This window comes from Triticum aestivum, chromosome 7A (genome assembly GCF_018294505.1).
Source record: "Triticum aestivum cultivar Chinese Spring chromosome 7A, IWGSC CS RefSeq v2.1, whole genome shotgun sequence".
Taxonomy (NCBI): Eukaryota; Viridiplantae; Streptophyta; class Magnoliopsida; order Poales; family Poaceae; genus Triticum; species Triticum aestivum.
The window spans coordinates 675,789,605-675,809,893 of record NC_057812.1 but is presented as its reverse complement, the minus strand read 5'-3'; the positions used below and the strand labels follow the sequence as shown (position 1 = coordinate 675,809,893).

General features: G+C 44.3%; 2 protein-coding genes across 2 annotated transcripts; both read right to left on the bottom strand.

Moving 5' to 3' along the window:
• Positions 1–13,954: 13,954 nt before the first annotated feature.
• On the bottom strand, positions 13,955–14,657 carry LOC123154599 (uncharacterized). The gene has a single exon (XM_044573286.1). The coding sequence runs from the start codon at positions 14,574–14,576 to the stop codon at positions 14,262–14,264; it is 315 nt and encodes a 104-aa protein (XP_044429221.1). The 5' UTR covers positions 14,577–14,657; the 3' UTR covers positions 13,955–14,261.
• A 1,275-nt stretch (positions 14,658–15,932) lies between these two features.
• On the bottom strand, positions 15,933–18,999 carry LOC123153706 (zinc finger MYM-type protein 1-like). The gene is made up of 2 exons (XM_044572694.1): positions 18,634–18,999; positions 15,933–18,384 (listed from the first exon to the last, which is right to left on the bottom strand). Exon 2 carries the CDS (start codon positions 18,330–18,332, stop codon positions 15,933–15,935), a length of 2,400 nt encoding a protein of 799 aa, XP_044428629.1. The 5' UTR covers positions 18,333–18,384; positions 18,634–18,999.
• Between the last annotated feature and the right edge of the window lie 1,290 nt (positions 19,000–20,289).

Here is a 20,289-nt window from a genome sequence, read left to right as displayed (position 1 = left end):
GGCCGGGGGCGGCAACGGGCCGGGGCGTGACGCGGGGGCGGCGACGCGGGGACGACGCGACAGGGACGGGCCCGGGGCGGCGACGGAGACGAGGGCGGCGTCAGGGACAGGGGCGGCGACGGGGACGGCGTCGATCGATCGGGGCGCGCGGGCGGTGCTTCAATGGGGAAACAGAGGAAGAAACAGAGGGAGAATGAAATTTTCATAGGTGTTGTATATATAGAAGACACCTTTAGTACCGGTTGGAGCCACCAATCGGTACTAAAGGCCAGTGCGGTCGCTCCTCGGCTAGCGAGGTGGGACTAAACTTGCGCACCGCACTTGCGCCAGCGTACCCCCTTTAGTACCGGTTCGTGGCACCAACCGGTACTAAAGGAGGGCCTTTAGTATCGGTTGGAGCCACCAATCGATACTAAAGGCCTGTTTTGGCCAGGCCAAGTGGCGGGAACCGCACCCCCTTTAGTACCGGTTGGTGGCTCCAACCAGTACTAAAGGCCCTCCTTTAGTACCGGTTGGTGCCACGAACCGGTACTAAAGGGGGTGCGCTGGCGCAAGTGCGGTGCACAAGTTTAGTCCCACCTCGCTAGCCGAGGGGCGACCGCACTTGTTTATAAACCCCCGTGCGGTAGCTCTCTCGAGCTCCTCTCCAAAGAAGGCCTACTGGACCTACATGTTCTCTGCTGCCCTGTTGGCCTACTGGGCCTTTGCGGGCCTGCATCCTGGCCCAACAACAGGTTGGGTTTCTAGTCATATGCAGGCCGCTCTGGCCTAGTAGGCGGGCTTTATTTTTTAATTTTTTTGCTTTGTTTATTTTTGAGTTATTTTTTTTGTGTATTTAGAGTTTCTTTGTGAATATTTTTGCTTTAGGTACAAAAAATTACAAACTTTCTGTTAGTGCCCGTAGTTTTCAAATTTGAATAGTTTAAATTTTGAATTATTTGAAATTAGTGTGAATCACTAGTTTGTGAATAACTTAACTTTAAAAATCCCTTGTCAGATACACCATTCTCTCCCTTCCATTGCAGCAATTCCAGTGTGGTGCCCAGCTTTTTCTTGTCACCTACGCAATTCGGGTACAACAATTTTTTGTGATCCTCTAACATGCGCTGCAACTTCTTCTTCTCCAAATCACTTGCGCAGTTTCTCTTTGCATCGGCAATGGCCCGACCTAGATCATTAACGGGCTCATCTGATGCCTCTTCTTCAGCTTCTTCCCACATTGCCGGCTCGGCTTCTTCCCGCATTACCGGCTAAGCTTCTTCCCCCATTGCTGTATCATCGTATTCAGGGAACCCATGGCCAGGATAGCTGTCGTCGTCCTATTCTTCTTCATTGTCTTCCATCATAACCCCTCTTTCTCCGTGCTTGGTCCAAACATTATAGTGGGGCATGAAACCGGACTTAAACAGGTGGACGTGAATGGTTCTTGACGTAGAGTAATTGTGACCATTCTTACAGCCAGCACATGGACAAGGCATAAAACCATCCGCCCGCTTGTTTGCCTCAGCCGCAAGCAGAAAAGTATGCACGCCATCAACAATTTCACGGTCATTTAGCTCTCTAAACAATTAGGTAAATGACCGAAAAACAACAAATGATATCAGGACATGTTGGAAATTGATGACGTCGCTTTGAATGCTGCATACTGAACACAAAAGAAGTCCGGAGTTCAAATAAGTTATTAAAAATAAAAAAAGAGGTGCAATGCTGGTTAATTTGCTTCAAGCCATTCGAAATAGTGTAGACTGCACTGCACATAGCTCAGTGCAATCTATGATATTCCGCAAGGCTTGAAGCTAATCAACATGCAGGTGAGCATTGCAACTCTTCGTCATTGTCTGTGCACTCACGGCTTATAAACCGCTCATACTGCCTCTCTCTTGGCGAGGTGGGACTAAAAATCAGCTTACTAAGAAACTCTAGTACCGGTTCAGGGCATGAACCGGTACTAAAGGTCTTCGTGGGGGCCCCAGCCTGACCATAGCCTCACACAGCCTCATTAGTACCGGTTCGTGGCATGAACTGGTACTAAAGGTTGTCCACGAACCGGTACTAATGATGCCCGCCCGCCTAGCCGTTGGAACCGGCACTAATGGTCACATTAGTGCCGGCTCAAATTCAAGCCGGCACTAATGTGCTTCACATTTGACCCTTTTTCTACTAGTGTTAGCACCCCTGACCTTCCTCGTGCAAACCCTAGGCTTCCAGCATGGATTGGTGGTGGCGGCGAAGGGAGGAGGCGTGGACTGGGACGGGGTTGGGTGAAGGGGAGGCTACACATGGTGAGGGGTGGCAAAGATCTCATCCTCTCCATACTCCAGCTTCCACTACACACTGGGAGCCTCTTCTTTCTTTCTCTTATCTCTATTTTACTTTGTGCTTACTCTGTTGTGCTTGATTGCTTGCTACTTGAATTGAACATCAATGAATGCCACTATGGCAGCAGGGAGTAGTAGCAGTAGGTCAGCTCTGTCCCAATTGCAAATTTCTTTGTTATTGTGTACTGTTATAAGCAATGAATCTTTTGGATGACCTTGGTGATTTCAGAATCTGAAGTGCCATATTTAGTTGCACTGAGAGAGAGAGAGAGAGGGAGAGAGGGAGAGAGAGTGTGTGTGGGTGATGTTAACCACAGTTTCCTTTTGTTATCCAGATTGGAATTGGCCGGAAGAATGATGTAGACTTAATAGTCGACTGTTCTATTTGTTGTTAATGCCAGTTCCACACATATATGTCGTTGATCTAGCTATTAGCATTATGGTGGCATACTTATGTATGTTATTTCTATTTGCAATGTTGCCCATTGGATGGCAGTGATTGTGTTGCTTGCACTGTGCTTGGGGTTCATATATTTTGCCTGAATGTTGTCGTGCCCCTCCAGAGTTACTTATCCGTGTCGTTGACCGCCTCTGTTATGATAGTTCTTTAACAAAGTGGTCACATTCCACAGGAAGAAGAACCCGTAGTACTATGAAATTTCCGCCAAGAGAAACTACAACTTTGAGAAGCACTTCCTTTACCTTGCATGGAAGCTGGTTAGGTCATTGTCTCTCTCCCACATTGCTTTCTTCGGAATTGGCTGGCCTACCTTGTGGGTATCCATCTCAGGTGCTCTTCTTCGCCGTCCACTCGAATTCGATGTACCACATGCCCTGCAGTTAGCAATCTTTCTATCTTTTTAGGAGTCTTGATGTGTTATTTTCTTCGAAATGGATGATTTGTTTATGCGTGTTTGATAATCTGCTTTGAAATGTATGACTTACTGCTTATTAGATTGGATTATACATGTTTGATTCTCTGCTTTGAACTGTACGAGTACCTGCTTATTAGCCCTGGAAAATGAATGGCTTCGATGGGTGCATGTGTGGTCAAGGGATGGTTTGGTTCATGCATCGTACTTACACTGTGTTATTTGTTGTTGATTTGTAGCACAAGCTGACATTGTTTAACATCTTAGGTGGATGTGCTTGGCCAGAAGAAGGAATGGACGCCATCAACCTCGCCCGCTTCTACACAACGTAGGTATAGCGAATCGTCCTCCCTTCTAAGTTGTTTCCATATAATTGGATGAACACCCGCAGTTCAGTTTGGGCTTGGGCAGTGTGTGTTCTTCTCGAATGCTTACTCTTGATGCTTCATGTGATTCAACATCGATATTTTGTTCCTATTGATTTACATGTTATACTAATGAAACTTTAGTTATCAAGGGAGTATAATATCTTGGAAGCTTAGTGTTGTAATTGAATGTCCTTCTGCGTTTAAGCTAAAAATGTTCATCTGCATTGATTCATTTTTAGTTGAGGATGAAGGAGCAACATGCTCATAGTATTTGCATGAGGATAAGTTTGTTTTGTCGTCACATGCTCATTCAGCATCAGATGGTCTATTTTAGCATTGTTGGTTCATATTGTTTAAGGATGTGTCTATTTTGCCAGTACTGATATATCCTTAAGCTCCTATCTGATTAAGGATGTGTTTCTCTTGGTACTGCATGTCCATGCTAATTGAGCTTTCTTGGCAGGCGAAGAGTCCTCTCGCGCCCTGGACTTTAATTTAGTTACCTCTCGTTCGTGCCACCACGTGTAATTCCAGTGACCCGCCGAGGGCACTGTAGCTGGCCGGTCGGAAGCCATTCTTTTTAGGGCGATGATGATTAATCATGACTGAAATAAATGTGCCTTTGAGCAATTGAGGCACTTGTGGGTATCAAGTTGGATCCTCCCTGTTGTCTCTAGAATCCTTTTTGATCTTGTGATACATGTTGTCCTGTCCTTGGATGGTCATTCTTGTTGAGTGATAACCAGGGCAGCTCCACTGTGTAAACAGATTGATCTGGTGATAAGAGATGACGGGGGTAGGTTATATGATTAAGAAAAGGAGAATCTGAGCCCACTATGCAATGAACCTTGAACCCTTTTATTTGTATTTAAAGGTGTTGCTTATTTATGCTCCAGTGTTTATAGTTGTCTTATGCAAAGATTTCTTGTCTCTCATACCTTTATTGCATTTAAGTTGTTCTTGATATTTTATTGTTTGTTGTTGGTCCTTGATTTAATCTGGTTAAGTAAGTTGCACTTTGTTATACTAGAAAGACTCGCTCCCAGCAAGTTAATGGTTGAATGGCTTATTTTAATTCAGTGTGATACTATTACTTTTATTTTTCCACAAGTTACCGGTTGCAGCTATTTTTTCTTACATGCTACAAATAATGATGCTACATGATTTTTTGAGTGTTATTTGGAGATAATGTTGGATTGTTCATGTAAAGGGTGTCTGAGGTAGCATGTCCCATGTTGTTGTCTGCATCCATAGACACCTTTTCGACTGCTGTGATTAAGTTGTTGGGTTAATCCGAGCCATTGAGCGGCTATTTCATTTTGTTTTCTTTAGTTTGTGCTGAAGCTTTCCCCAATTCTGTCTGTCACCCCTGCATTTTTTGGATCACACACCAGACTAAATGTAGTGAATTTTGAAGGATGTGTGTTTTGTTGGCTTTGTAATTTATTTCCTTGCTAAGTAAGCATTTGGGGTTATTTTGTTTTGTTGCTAACTTCTGGACGACGGGCGCGCGGGCGGATCTATGGACGGCATCACCACAACCATATTCTGATGGTCTAATCTCGAGGTGAAAATACTCTCTTTGTCTCTCATTTATGTTAGTTGAATAGTTACTTGATTTGATGTTGGTTAGCGTACTGCATGCTATTTCTAATTTTTGTTAGTCCCATTCGCAACTACAACTTGCATGATAAGGACAATCGGATAATTCTAATTTCTATTTTTTGTTAGTCCCATGGATGGTGACAATCTTTTACTATTTCTTGTTGTATGCTATCGTATAGTGCCTCCCTACTTGCTCAAAATCAAATGTACATCTATGAGAAGGTACAAATTAAGGTCAGTACGATGGAAGTAGATTGGCATGTTTGCAGAAAAAATAGCCATGTAAGTTCAAAAGAACGTCTTTAACTATTGCTGCTACATGCTTTGTATATTTCCTCTCTAGTTCCTTCAAAATCGGAGAGGGCCAAGGTCTCCATCGTTGATTTTGAAGGAAGCAGAGAGGAAATAAAATGTATATAGCAGGAATATGTTAAAATATGTTCTTTTGAACTTACATGTTGACAACGTCCTTGGTTGCAAGTAAATAGTTAACCCGATCCTTGCATTCCCCACCAGAAAAGAAAAATAAAGCCATCCTAGCAGATGTGGTAAAAACCGCAGTCAACTTATGGCGAAAGAGCTTACAATGTAAACAAAAGGAAGAATCACCCTAGATTCAAGCAGCTTCAAATGGGGAGGCAGAATAGTAAGAATACAAAACAAGAAAATAATGCAGCCCGAGACTACAACGTTCAGGGGCATAGCAGAACAACCTCTGCCTCAACCACCTCTTTGAAAGTGCATTTTGGAGCAAGAGCTATGATTGGAAAAAATGGGAGCATTGTAGCATAAATACTTACATACACTAATTACAATGTTAGTCACTTCAGACCCTTAGATAGCCTAAAAGGAGTAGTTTTAGTTTTTTTTTATATAGAACAAAAGATTTATCTGCAAATAGCAAAAGAACTATATGATAAATCTGCCCCCATCAACACCAAAGAAAAAAGAAGGTACCAAACAACTTAAGAAAGACAACAAAACATTCTTGGAATCTAGCTAGATATGAGCATCTATTGGATAGGAACAAACAAACTTCCCATGCAAAAACAGCCAAGGTAGCCAACAAACCTAAAAGGTCATCAAAAAAATCTACTCTATTGGAGCCTAGCTAGATCTAGACATCTCTTAAACCCAATTTGCAGGAACCTGGCTAGACATAAATATATGAGCAAGTCCTAAAATACAAAAGTGCCTGAGTTCTGAGGAGCCAGGTGAGGTGCTTCATTTCTTCTTTGCCTCGCGTGGGGGCGAGGGAGGAGACGAAGAGGAGCCGCCGGAGTCCACCAGAGCCGCGCCGGCGACGAAGGCAATGCCCAACCCGAAACCCTAGCCACGGCTGAGGGTCACAAGCGAGCGCGAGACGCCCTCATCCTCTCTCTCTCCCCTACAAGGACTCGCCTATTGCCTGCAAGTCGCCGCCGCCGACGGGACGGACGCAGGAGAGGAAGAGGAGCGACGCGACTATCCGCTGGGGGCAGAGGAGAGAGGCGTAGGGGAGGAGGAGGCCGACCCCCTGGGCCACGCCGCCCGCTCCGCGTCCCATACGCCGCCGCCTTTACCTCGCCTCGCCATTCCTCCTTCCCTCCCATGGGAGGCGGGGCCGGGGCGGGGCATTAGGGTTTGGCGGCGCCAAATCGGGGGGATGGAAGGAGGAGAGGGAGGCGCGGGTGGGGAGGAGGCCGGGCGGCGGCGAGGAAGGAGGAGAGGGAGGCGCGGGTGGATAGGAGGCCGGGCTGCGGCGGGTGGGAAGGAGGCCGGGCGGCAGCGGGGAAGGAGGAGAGGGAGGCGCGGGTGGGGAGGAGGAGGCGGAGCGAGCGGGAGAGGAGCTGGCTAGGGTTTCACCACGGGCGGAGCCGGCCTTTTATACCCCGTGCGAGTGAAACGACGAAAATGCCATGGCGAGTAAATAGTTTGGCATGCTCCAGTTTATGGAGTACTCTTGAGCGAAATACTTGTTGTTGGCCATTCAGTTAGTGAAATTGAAGTAAGATCTGCAATTGAGACACCAAAAATGTTATTTACCGTGAGCGCTTTCAATCTGCCGGATTCTCTTGGTTACTTAAATTTGTTATTATGTTTGTATATATTATAATTTACACTTTGTGGACAGCATGCCCGTATACGTCCTGTATATACATCCAAATGAATGGGATGGATAGGATCGGGGCTATGGCAGTTGTTGCCATGGTAATCACTCCATTTTAACATTTGTGTGTTATTGTGGGTCTTCGTTGGGAGGAATGTGAGCAACGATTTGATGCTGATATAAAAAACTTTGAATTGAATCAAATTTAATTCTTTTTGCCTGTCCTGCAAAATATAGCTCAAAAACTTTCTCCTTTTTTGCTTTCAAAGGACGAAGCACATCTCAAATTAGTGAGTTGCTTTGTACAATTCATATTTCTTGAACTATATGCAGTTTACAACTTTATCTCTTTGATTTGTCATCAGTTCACTAAGAATGTAAGTAAAATAATACCTCAGGGTTATATCGTGTTGGCGACCGAGTGTGATGAGCCAAAGCCGCTTGACGAATTGTTGGTGTGCCATTTCTGCGGGTTCTTTATTTGATGCCACTTTAGTAATTAAAACAATGATGGCTCTGATGCCTATGTTGCTTCTTTGCTTCAAACTATAACATGTGTTTTTAGTTCCAACGGTTTTGCATTATGAAAGTCACTCACGGGATTTTCTAGCTTTAAATTGTTACTCTGTTTCTCTGTGTCTGCTCTTCTGTGCCCCATCGGGATCGCCACTCACGCGCTGACTATTGTATTGGCAGCCCGCATAGAAACTATGGGAAACAAAACTAAAACTACTGCGGAATTCTTTTTATTATTTGCTGCCTATACAGAACAAATACTATTGAGTTTTGGCTAATCTCTCGATGGTTTCTAAACGGTAATCTTGCCTGACCATTGACTTTTTGAGTTCTGTCTTAAAAGAGTATTGTGCACCAATGAGAGAATCTATTATGATATAATGATATGTTGAGTGATCTTCCTTTTCCTCTTAAAAGTACAGATTTGAAAAAAATCTGTACTGGTTCAGTGTTTTGTCTAATTAGAAATAACTCTAATCAATAACCATTACGAAGCCACCTAATTAGAAATGACTCTAATCAATAACCATTACAAAGCCTCTGTGTGTGTGACCGCTGATCTTTCCATTTTCTTAGCTTGCAGGTCGCTGCTAGAGCCGGACAAGGTCATGACTTGCCTTACCTGGTGAGGTACTGGCTAGGAAGAGTGCAAGCCGCCACCACCACGTACCAGATGGTGCCGTTAAGGACATCGTACTGCTGATGATCTACAGGTCCATTTCTCCTTCTCCCTCTCTCACATATGTCAAGCTCAATTCCTTATCATTTTGCACAATGGAGGTCCCTTGAAAGCCACTTGACCGAAATCCCGTGTCTTGTGATATGCATTTCATACAGTTGCTTTCCTTTGAAATTTTTCTGCTTTGTATTTGTCTATGGATATGAACAAATATGATTATGATTTCTGCGTTGCATATGGCTGCTTTCCATTGATGATAAATGGTGAACAACTATGGTGTTTTTCCAGCTTAACTACAGAAAGTTGAAATGTGCCTAGCTCGAACTCACTTGTCACTCCAGCGTCTTCCTTTATACTTCATATATGGTTCTGGTATGTCCTTTATACTCAGTACATTCATGTCTGGTTTTGAGATCTGCTAAATTTAATGTTGCGCCACATGCAAGATAGATTATCTCCATATATTATTACTTTTGACTGACAAGAAGTTCAGATATTGTTGCTCTGTACTGATTATACTGAAATTATTTCTCTCTTATTGCTTTGGATTCTGAAATGTATTTCTGACCCTAATACGAAAACAATTTTTTTTGTAAATAATGCATAACATAGTTTTTCTGTCGATAAACAATTTTTTGATGTATAAGCACTACCAAATCAGATTACCAGACTAAGAAATCTACCGCTCGCTCCAGTTTAGCTGTAGTTCTGGATCAGGATTTTAATCTAAAACTACTTGAGGCGACAACAAAATACATATACGAATCTGTAATTTGTAGATCACTGTGATAGCTGTAGCATAGTCGAGATGTTGTTGTGTCACTATGGGTATTTATAAATGAAGAAAAATGATAAATCTAACTGGTCGGAGGAGGTAAGCCAGAAGCGAGAATTTGAGCAAGCCATGCCGCAACTGCATTAGGAAGGCTTGCATCACCATTATTTTAAGGAAGTTTAATCCACATATGTTTTGGGCATCTAATTTAAAATTATTGGCTGCATGGAAGTGGCACCTTTTAGTTCTTTGTGCTGCTACAAAAATAATCATGGTTGGGCTGTACATTTGACTGGCAACCTAAGTTGATTTTAGTATTTTTCTTCTTGGTAAGCTTTCAGTTATATTAGCAAAAATGGTGCTTGAAGGTTTCAAATATATCACATCAGAACTATTCCAAGATTGCTATTGAAATCTTCCTTCTGGAAGTACTTGAAGGAAGATTCTTGCCCAGTTCAGCCGCTTTAATATTCTTGAAGGACACATCAAAGATTTCTGGGTGATGCAAATTTATATGAATTACACATGGTATTTACTTTCAGAAATCTGGATAGTCTAAGAACGTTGGCAAGTTGTGATGGTTATCAAAGTAGTTAACTAATCCTACTTAGTATTAGCTCTTGCCAATCACATTGTATACGTATAGTCTGTAGTTCTCTATTGGCGGCGGAAGACGAGGTGTGCGCTGAGGATCCCAACGAGGAAGAGGTGAGCCGTCGCGACATCGAAGCTCTCGCACCGCTGCTCCCCATCGAGCTTGCGCGTGCGCTGGATCCGGTGGCCAATACAACCCGTCCATTTGCCGGCACCTCCAAGCAACGCCTACAGCAGCGGGTGAGACACCCTACTCGGCAGTTTGTTCTTTGCATCCTTTGAAACGAATCGACACACTACTGAACTTTATATCTGGTCTGCTGTCCTGAAAAATAATACTATCTACAAAGTTATCTCTGTCCAAAAGATCACAGAGATTCCAGATGATATGAAAGCAATTTACAAGTATGTGAAATATGACCACCCCATGCTTTAATTTAAAAAGGTGTTAGTTTTCACATGTGTAACCTTTTCTATATCATTGAACCAGGACTCTTTAGGAGATCAAGTAGAAAATTGTTGTTGACATGGCTGTCGGTCGTGGCTACTACATTAATCAAAGCCAGGGCCTTAATTATCCTGTAGGTTGACTATACCTTGGTTTTAGTAGCTCTTTTGTTGATAACTATCATACTTGCATAGCTGGTTGATTGATTTGATTATAACCAAACTGCACCGACATAATTTTAAGATCGTGATTATTCAAATGAAAAATGATGGAAGAAATATATGTACCAAAGTCGCATCTGTTGAGATCATGAGTAGGCACAATTGCTCCTTCGAATTATTGTGATGTTGTAGTCCTCTTTAGTCTTATAAATTATGTATTGTGGTGCTCCACCTCCTTTTCTCTTCCTGCCAGGACATATACTCTGCATGGGAAGTTGTGTGCTTGCTACGAGCTTAAGACGCATCGGCATCCGCTACACCTTTCGATGTACTTCTGTTGTTATGATGTATCTCTTGCTTTTGGTATATTGTAGTGAACTTATTGTTGTGCACAACCATTTGTATGCTATGAATGGGGTCTTTATGCCTTTGTGATCAAATAGAATCTATTAAAGGGCGGCTGCTCTGCTCTTTGTTATTTTGGATTCCGACTTGCTTCTGTTATATTAAACATCTATCCTCTATAATGAATGTATTGTTGTGAACCTTCTATCCTCTGTAATGAATGTATAGTTGTGACCCTATTGACATGGGCTATTACTATTCCTTGCTTGGGTCTTTATGCTGTCCAATCAAATAGCAATCTATCATAGGCAGCTACTTTGCTCTTTTTTATTTTGGATCTGGCATTATGTCATTATTTAGAATTAGGCATGCTGCACCTATGGGATGGACCAGACAATGCGCCAAGATATGTTGGCAACAGTTACATTATCTATAAAGACGATCTCATGTTTGATTACTCTTGCAAAGACTCGTACTTTGTTTACATATGGATAATGTGTCGAGCCAGACACCACCAGTCAGCATCAAAATAAGAATATGGCGCCAGAATCTGGATTACTACTAACTTAGCATTACCTGTTTGAACAAAACATTGAGACCGGCACCCTTGCACCAAGGCGCGGTCCGATCTAGTGGCCATGAGCCGAGCCTCCCTTCTCACCTCACCAGCCAATTGCCGAGCTTCCCTTCTCACCTCCACTTCTTCAACACCACACACCAGCCAGTACAGCACATGCACAGCTTTAACAACAGGACGAGTACTCCCTCCGTCACATAAATACAAAAGCGTTTTTGAGGATTATGGAAATGAGGGAGTGTATAACAAAGAGCTAGCACAGTGACTCGCACGTTTGGGGCTAGATTTTTTTTCTACATACTATTATGCATTCCTTAATTTTTTGACATGCTCTTCAATAACTTTTTTTACCATTAAGAACGTGCTGATGTAAAGTTAGGATGATAGTATACTATAAAATGATCGATCACAGACAACAAATGATACAACTGTTAGAGCATGCTTTAAACTAACCTTAGAGCGTCTCTAACCGATCATTTAAAAGGTGTTGCAGGAGTTAAAAACGGTTTTGCTCCTCTAAACCGCACCTAGACGATCCTTATCGGTGTTAGAGAAGTAAAAAAAATTACTCCTCGGTTGTCCGGACTCTTATATATACTCGGCCGCCTACATGTGGAGTTAATAAAAATTCTCCCTCACCACCGCGTGGCACCCTCCCCACCCCACATCGCATTGTCGGTAGTGTTGCCTCCAGTGACCACCCTTTGCCTCCAGCGACACCCCGCTGCCTCTACCACCCGCATGCCCCATTTCCGAGATGCTCATCGTTTGCTGCGCTACCAAGGAGGATGAGGAGTTCATCGGTGTGCCGGTGATCAATATGTTGGTCAATGAGGAGAAGAACATGAAGGACATCCAGATTGTACGAGACGGAGTTCTTCTGGAAGTGAGACACCGAGAAGAAGGAGGAGGTGAAGGAAGAGGACGAGTCTGGCCCCTCAACGTTGATCAATCTCGAGCAGGACGAGGAGGAGAAGGAGTTTACCTGCGATCAAGAAGAGACCCTGGCGTATTGGAACTCCGCCAACACCGACTATGCGTCGGATGAGTAGAGCAGTAGTGATATTTTATGTTTGATCAAGTAGTAGGACAAACTTTTATGTTTAGGATTTAAATCTAAGCAATCTTTGGATGTTTGTTTGAATTGATCTATGCAATTTGCTTTTTTTTTTGTTTTGTTTTAGGGCATCTATAGGAGTTGGAGGTCTTTTGTGTTGTAAAAACCTAGTTTGTGGTGTTGCAAAATTTGCTCCAACCACCTTTTTGGCCCTATTACAAGGCACCTATTGGAGATGATCTAGGTACTCCCGTTTCTTTTTACCCCCCATATAAGATTTGGCTGAAGTCAAACTTCATAAACTTTGACCCATTTATATTAAAAATGTCAACATCTAAAATATTAAAGTTATATAATACAAAAAATGATTCCATGATGCATCTAATAATATTGATATGGTACATTTTTTCCCCTATAAACATGGTTAAACTTTATGAAGTTTGACTTCCGTCAAATCTTATATGCGAAGTAAAAAAGAAATATAGGCAGTATTAAGGATACAAATAATCATTTAACATGGCACACAATATAGGGAGTATTAACCGTGACGGCTTCTAAAAAAAACAACAAAAATCATTTAACCCTATTTTGATTAGATTGAGATTTCCCTTTTTTTTGTTTCTTGAGTTATGTTTCAAATTTTGTTTTAAAACTGGTATGGCCGCCTTTGCCTCTCCCGTTGCGAATTATGGGCCCGAGGGATACAGAATTGCACAGACGGACCACCCGTGCTAATTCTGAGCAAGCCCAAAGTGTAGCCCATTTTTAAAGCCCAATGTCCATCTACAGCCTCCCTGGCCATGATTTGCGGAGAACAGGATCCCTCTCACTGTCAGGAAATAGAAAACAGAATTCCAAAAATGTACTCCCTCCATTTCAGAATGTAGTGCTTCCTCTATCCCCGTGCTTCAACTTTAACCGTAAATTTAACTATCAAAACCGATTGCGGCGGGAGCAAAAATTATATTAGTGAATTCGCATTCGAAAAAAGTTTTTAATTATATAACTTTTTCTTCCGCCGTAATCGGTCTTGTTCGTTAAATTTGTGGTCAAAGTTCGACCTCGGAAAGAATGGACGCACTATATTTTGGAATGGAGGGAGTACTGCCATCAGACATGGACTCGTCTCATCTGTCTCATGGCTGCTGGTTCATCTTCTGGTCGAGCAACGGTGAAATCGCCACCGGTCAGCACGCCACCACCCGTGGCCGTGGGACACCGTCTCTCTCGCGAACAATCGGGGTGGACGTACGGGACGGTGCTGCCACTGCCCGGTAACTGCATCTGCGGCAGCAGCCAGCAGCAAAAGCGACGTCGCCAGCAATTAAAATACTACCACCAACCGCCCCTTGATGCAATGCCAGCCTAGACTCACCTCCAGGTCCTACAGATGCCTCCGTTGTGGCTATTTCCAACATCCGGCCGCGGTGATTCGGTGATAAGTCCGCATTGGCATGGTAATTTCAGAGCATATATATGAAGAGATGATTAGTACTATCAAGAACATTTGAAGCGCAGATAGACACCAAGAAATCAGGCCGAGAAATCAATTCTTGATCAATGGTCAGCTTTATATCTTGAAAACATTTTCACCACTTCACTGATTTTCCTGCAGCTCCCTAAGTGGCCCGAAATCAATGGTGCCAAGGAGGCCTGGAAATCCGTACATTACAGCCGTCATATATCATATAATCCACCCCACATATGAACACAATCGCCTGCAGGCTAGCTAGCTGCGGCGCGGTTGGGGGATAAAGAACGAAACAAAATAGGGAGCAATTCTCATGGCTACCGCGCTAAGCTAGTTGCCTAGCTAGTGCTACATGCGGGCGGCTCGATCTCCCGCAGCCGGCCGTCCTACTGCGGCTGGTGGGCGTCGGAGGAGGAGAGCACGAAGCGCGAGGCGAAGGAGTAGTGGTGGCAGAGGTGGCCGGCGCCGGAGACGTCGTCGTCCAGCGCGGAGCCGAAGCCGTCGCGGTCGAAGTTGCGCGCGTAGCTGAGGGGGTCGTACTGGCGGCACCGGGACGACGCGCCCGTGGGAGCCGCCGTGCACACCAACATCTTGCTCCGCCTCCGCAGCCGCCGCACCAGCCGGGCCAGCGCCAGCCCGAATCCGGCCGGGCCACGCCGGCCCGACGTTGACGACGAGGATGCATTGCCCGGATTCCCCATCTCGATCGACCGCTCCTGATCCGGTTGATTCCGGGAGAATGTAGTTTTGGTGGTTGGAGGCGTAGGTGGGAGATTCCGTGGTGTTGGTGGTGCCGATTTATAATTGTCCAGCTGATCCGGCAGTGAGGGCTTGTGCCGTTGTGGGGAGTGGGGTGGTGGTGAGTGGTGACGGCGGGGAGCGGTTTCGCGTCTCCCATGTGGTTCGGACGTACGAGCGCGTATAGAAAAGTACACTCTACTGGAGCGAGTGTAGAGTAGGTGTGGTTGTTTCTTGGTTTATTATTGTATGATTATAAACTAATCAAAGTGGCTTCAACTACAAAAATGAGCCACGAGCCTCCTCTTTGCATCTACTCTAGTGTAGTCTAGTGGTGAGCAGGTCTCTAGTGAGCTGCTTTCACGTTTGCAAAAAAGAATTGCGGAGTAAGTGATGAACCTAGTTAACAAGTGTAGCCAACACCGATGATTAGAGAGTAGTTAGCTTGATGAGCACCAGGAATCAAGGGATGCTGTGTGTGCGAGCAGCAGGCAGGCCTCCAGCAAAGGATCTATAATTAAGCATTTAGGGCATTTTTAAGGCGGACCTGCAAACCTCCCACAATCGTTCGAACCGCGCCGTGCATACCGCGGAAGCCACCTAGCACGATCCGGACGTACTTTCTCCCGCAAAACAGAGACAAACATGGGGGAGTTTTGCGGGAGTCCGGACATCTACATGACCAATAAAAAGCCGCCGCGTACTGCCTGTACTTTGCATCCGCCCACGATGGCTAGTATTTAGCGGAATGCGTTGTGCTAATTACAGCGGATAGCTAGCATTTTGGTGGAAGGTAATACTGGATAATGTATTTCATTTGGCGGAAGGTGCTGATTAATATTTCTTATTATGCACATTAGCCAGTCATTTGGCGGAAGGTTGGCTCCCACCATTGCATGCCATGCTTAGATTTGGTAGAAGGTGCTCATATCATTTGACGGAAGGCAATTTTCGGCCATTGCATGGCATACTTAAATTTGGCGGAAGGTTGGTTTTCGCCATGGTGGTGTGCTTAGTAGCCTTGCTTAGTGATTTTAGTAGGCAGTGGCGGAGCTAGCATTTGACAACAGGGTGGGCCGCTTTTAAAAAAAAATTGACAACAAATTTGACATGTGAACGATCTAACTAATTATCAATAACACATAGAAATAGATCAATACGATCTTACAAACACACTAAAACTCTCAGTTTTGCATGAAAGAAGACTACATAGACATACTACATACTACATACTACATACCTTGAGAAGTTCAAAGAAGACTATGTTTCTGGCCTACGCTTCTGCATGGCCATGAAAGTATCAATTATGTCATCTTCATTCACCTTAGAGAAAATATCCCGCTCAATGTATGTGACCAGGCAATCATCCAAAAGACTATCACCCATCTTATTTCTAACTTGTTTTTGACTAAACTCATGGCAGAAAATGCTCTCTCAACATTTGCCGTTGCCACTGGTAGAATCAATACCAATTTTAGAAGTAAGTACACGAAATTATGAACTATATGCCTCCCTGTTTGAACAAGCTTAACTGAGAGATCAACAAGATTTCCAAGGCCTTGAAAGTTCTCATCTTTTCTCATGTCACCAATATAGTTACCAAGTTGTAGTTCAAGGTGTATCAAGTCAGCACTTGAAAAGTCTTCTGGATAGAACTCAGCAAGTTTGCATACCTTGTGTGCATCAAAAGCAGCAAATGAGTTGGCAGGATTCAAAGCAGACATACAAGATAGCAACTCCATATTGATCTCGTCAAACCGATTTTCAAGCTCTTGACTAATTTGATCAATTACTCCAAGAAATACTTCTCTTCTAAAGTGATCATCATTTGTTTGGGGTCGAACAAACCGTGTTGATCTTCCATAAGGCACATAATTATCCTCCATTGTAGGAACTTGAATGCTATGCTTGTTACAAAATAATGTGACTCTTTGAAGAAATGCATCCCACCCATTAGACCTCAGTTCTTGTATTCTATCTTTTGCCAATCTAACCATTGCCATTGCAGAAAGAATGTCTTGGTCTCTTCTTTGCAAACAATCAGACAAATCACTTGTGTATCCAAGAATGACAAGCATCAAGTGGGCATTGAAAATAAAGTCAAATGACTCGAACACTCCAACAATAGTATGGATTTTTGGCCAATCACTCCTTTGTGATGCATCTTGTCCAAGAGTGATGATTACATCACGAATTGTGGGGTACATAGCAACAATGTTGAGAACAGTTTTGTAATGAGAGCCCCACCTAGTATCACCAGGCCTAGGTAACCCCATCTCTTGATTCAGACCACTCCCAGTTTGTAACTCACCACATTCAAGTAGTTTCATGATATTATGAAGTCTAGCATCTCTAAGCATGTCATGACGCTTACAAGAAACTCCAATAATGTTCAACAATAAAGACACTAGATCAAAAAACCATACACAGTCATCATTTCCCTTGGCAATAGCAACAAGAACTAGTTGGAGTTGATGTGCAAAACAATGGATGTAATAGGCAGAAGGTGACTCTTTCATGATCAATGTTTTCAGTCCTTTAATTTCTCCTCTCATGTTACTAGCCCCATCATAACCTTGCCCACGAATTTGAGTTATAGTCAAACCATGATTGGCAAGTAAAGTTTGAATTGCTTCCTTAAGTGACAATGCAGTGGTGTCACTTACATGAACAACTCCAAGAAAGTGCTCACTTGGCCTTCCTACTTTATCAACAAAACGCAAACATAGAGCTAGTTGTTCTTTATGTGATACATCACTAGACTCATCAGCTAGAATAGCATAATGATCATCACCAACTTGTTCAATAATTTGATTTCTAGTATGTACTGCACAACATTGAATAATCTGATTTTGTATCTGGTGAGAAGTCAATTTGCAATTACCTGGTGCATTCTTCAATACATACTTATTCACCTCCTCACTATTTGTTGCAAGCCACTTCAATAGCTCAATGAAGTTTCCCCTGTTGCTAGATTGTTCACTTTCATCATGCCCACGAAATGCCAATCCTTGATGAAGAAGAAACTGCAAGCATCTAAGTGAATACTTCAACCTCATCCTATAAAGACGTAGATCCTCACTATCCACCTTCACAAGAAGATCATTAATTGTTGCACGGGGATTCACAAATAAGTCATATTTCTCTTGAGCTGCATTGTGCACACTTGTTACACCACCAACATGCTTATCAAGAGCATCATCTCTATTCCAATTTCTCCAACCACCATCAGTAAATGCATTAGTTCCCTTCCCACTAGTTTTTTCTCTCTTTGAACAAGAAGCATACAAAGCAAAATGCAGCTTTCTCCTTGATACTATATTCAAGCCAACTATGTTTATGAAGCCAAAAAGGACTGAATGATCGAAACCTATTCCCAATTCTTCTTGCTTCAAAGTTATGTGCATAAGGTTTGAATGCAGCCTTAAGGATATATGCTCTCCGAACTGCGTCTTGATCATTGACAGGATAACTTGCAATGGGTGGCCTTTCCCCGGGATCATGTTTAAGACGGCTAAAATCATAAACCGGCGGTGGCGTTGAGACATCTTCAAGTCGAACCATTGGTTCTGGAGTTTGCTCAACCGTGACATTTGACATAGACACCCCTGTTTCTTGAGTTTGCTCTTGAACCACAAATTCTCTGGTTTGCTCTTCGGCCACATCCGCGGTCCCATGCACATCCGGCGTACTAGCTTTCTTCCTTGTCTTCTGAGCATGTCTCGTAAAAAGGGAAGCAATGTTTCCTGCCCTCTTCATTCTTCAAAAATTCTGCAAAATTTATGTGTATGTGTAAATGTGTTCATCAGTTCACCGTTCATCTACTAGTTTGTTAACAAACATTCCAAGTTTCCAACAACATACATGATACTGATACACTACTTTGTTAACATGAAAAAATTATGTCAGAGAGCATCTATGTAATATATAAGCATTGCATCTCCTTTCCATTCCCTGTCAAACAAACAAACAAATTTAACTGAAATAGGCCGCTGGGGATTGAGGATTTGGGGCCAGTACCTCTCTCTCTCTCTCGGAAGGGAGTGCAGGAGAATGGGACTGGGCGCCGTGGCGACTGGCCGACCCCGACTACTCGGCTAGCAGGGGCAGGGCGGCTGTGTAGGGGTTGCTCCTGGTTCGGGAGCGCTGCTGTGCAGGGCGACCGGGCGACGGGAGGAGCAGGCATGCCGCGGCCCGCAGCGGCGCAGCCGTCAGGGGCGGCTGGGCGAGGTGGTGCGCCGTGCGCAGGCAGCAGCTAGCCGGGGCGGGTGGGCGTCAGCCGTCAGGGAGGTCCGAGATCCAGCGGTGGGCCGGCGACGGCGAGGGGCGACTTGGCTGGCGGCGGATCGAACTCAACCAGATGTGGCGGCCATGCGTGGTTGCAGAGGAGAGATGACTGAGAGGAGAGGATGTGCCGTGTTCGTTTGGTTTCAGCTCGCACTTGTTGATGGGCTTATTTTTTTGTCTCGGCCCGTCTCTGAAAATGCCATCCTATATAGGCCAGGCCGAAATCTCAGGGTGGAGCGCGGCCCACCCTGTCCACCCTGTGGCTCCGCCACTGTTAGTAGGTTCATATAGCCAGATGTTTTGAATATATGCGACTACAGTTGGATGCCCGCTTCCTGCATCTGTGTTCATGGACTGGTCCCATCTCTGTCCACGAACGGATGCGAAAAAAAATTACGGATCGCAGTTAAAAATGCCCTTACTAAGAAGGGTTTACAATTTAAAAACGCAGCAGGGACCCATGAATAAAGAGCCCTGCTATACAGAGGGTGCTTGGATACGTTTTAGTCGCATGACTAAAAGTAGTGGGACTAAAACTTGCTAGCCTCACCCATGCTTGGATCCAAATACTAAAGAGACTAAAATCAAGTTATTGAGCATTTATTATCCTCCAAACCCTCCAATCCAAAACTCGCATGTGTTCAAAAAAAGGAATTAAATGAGAAGAGAGAGAGCTAATACATATTTTAGTAGGTTTCCTATGACTAAATTTTTTTAGCGTCAAGACTAGTCCTAGCCTTTTTTTAGTCAGAGGTTTTTGGAACTTTAGCCTTTAAAAGAGACTATTTTTAATCAAACTAAAAATAGTGTCTTGGATCCCAGCATGTTCAGAATAGTGTGCCTGCCGGCGATGTGTGCACGACAAATGCAATCAATTCCATCTATTACATGGCAACAGCAGGCAGCAAACCGCTAGATGCTCATCGTGCAATAGTCGTGCACATATTCGTCGTCTGCAAAGCAGTTCCGATGAATGAACTAGGCGTACGTCGGCACGTAGGGACGGCGTGCAGAAGCATCTCGAAGCCTCGACCTTTCGGGCGTACCGAGGTGGAGATGGGGTGAAGAAGGGAGAAAAGAGTACGGCGGTCGGCAGTTGGCAGTGGGGCGGTGCGTGCGAGCGAGCGCCCGCGGGCCGCTGCATTCGCGCGCGCGCGTCCTGGAAAAGGGTGGCAAAGGAGTCAAGCGCACTGCCCACGTCGGCCCGATCGATGCAGACGGACCGGACCGGACGTGGCGGCCACGAGCTCCAACACGCCAACCTCGTACCCGAGGGACCAGGGTTCACTCCAACTTGAGGTCAAGATCGAGACGGATGCTGGACTGTCAAGCCAAGGTACTAGCAGTAGCAGGTCACTACACTTCACCCGGCAACTGATGAGGAGGTCC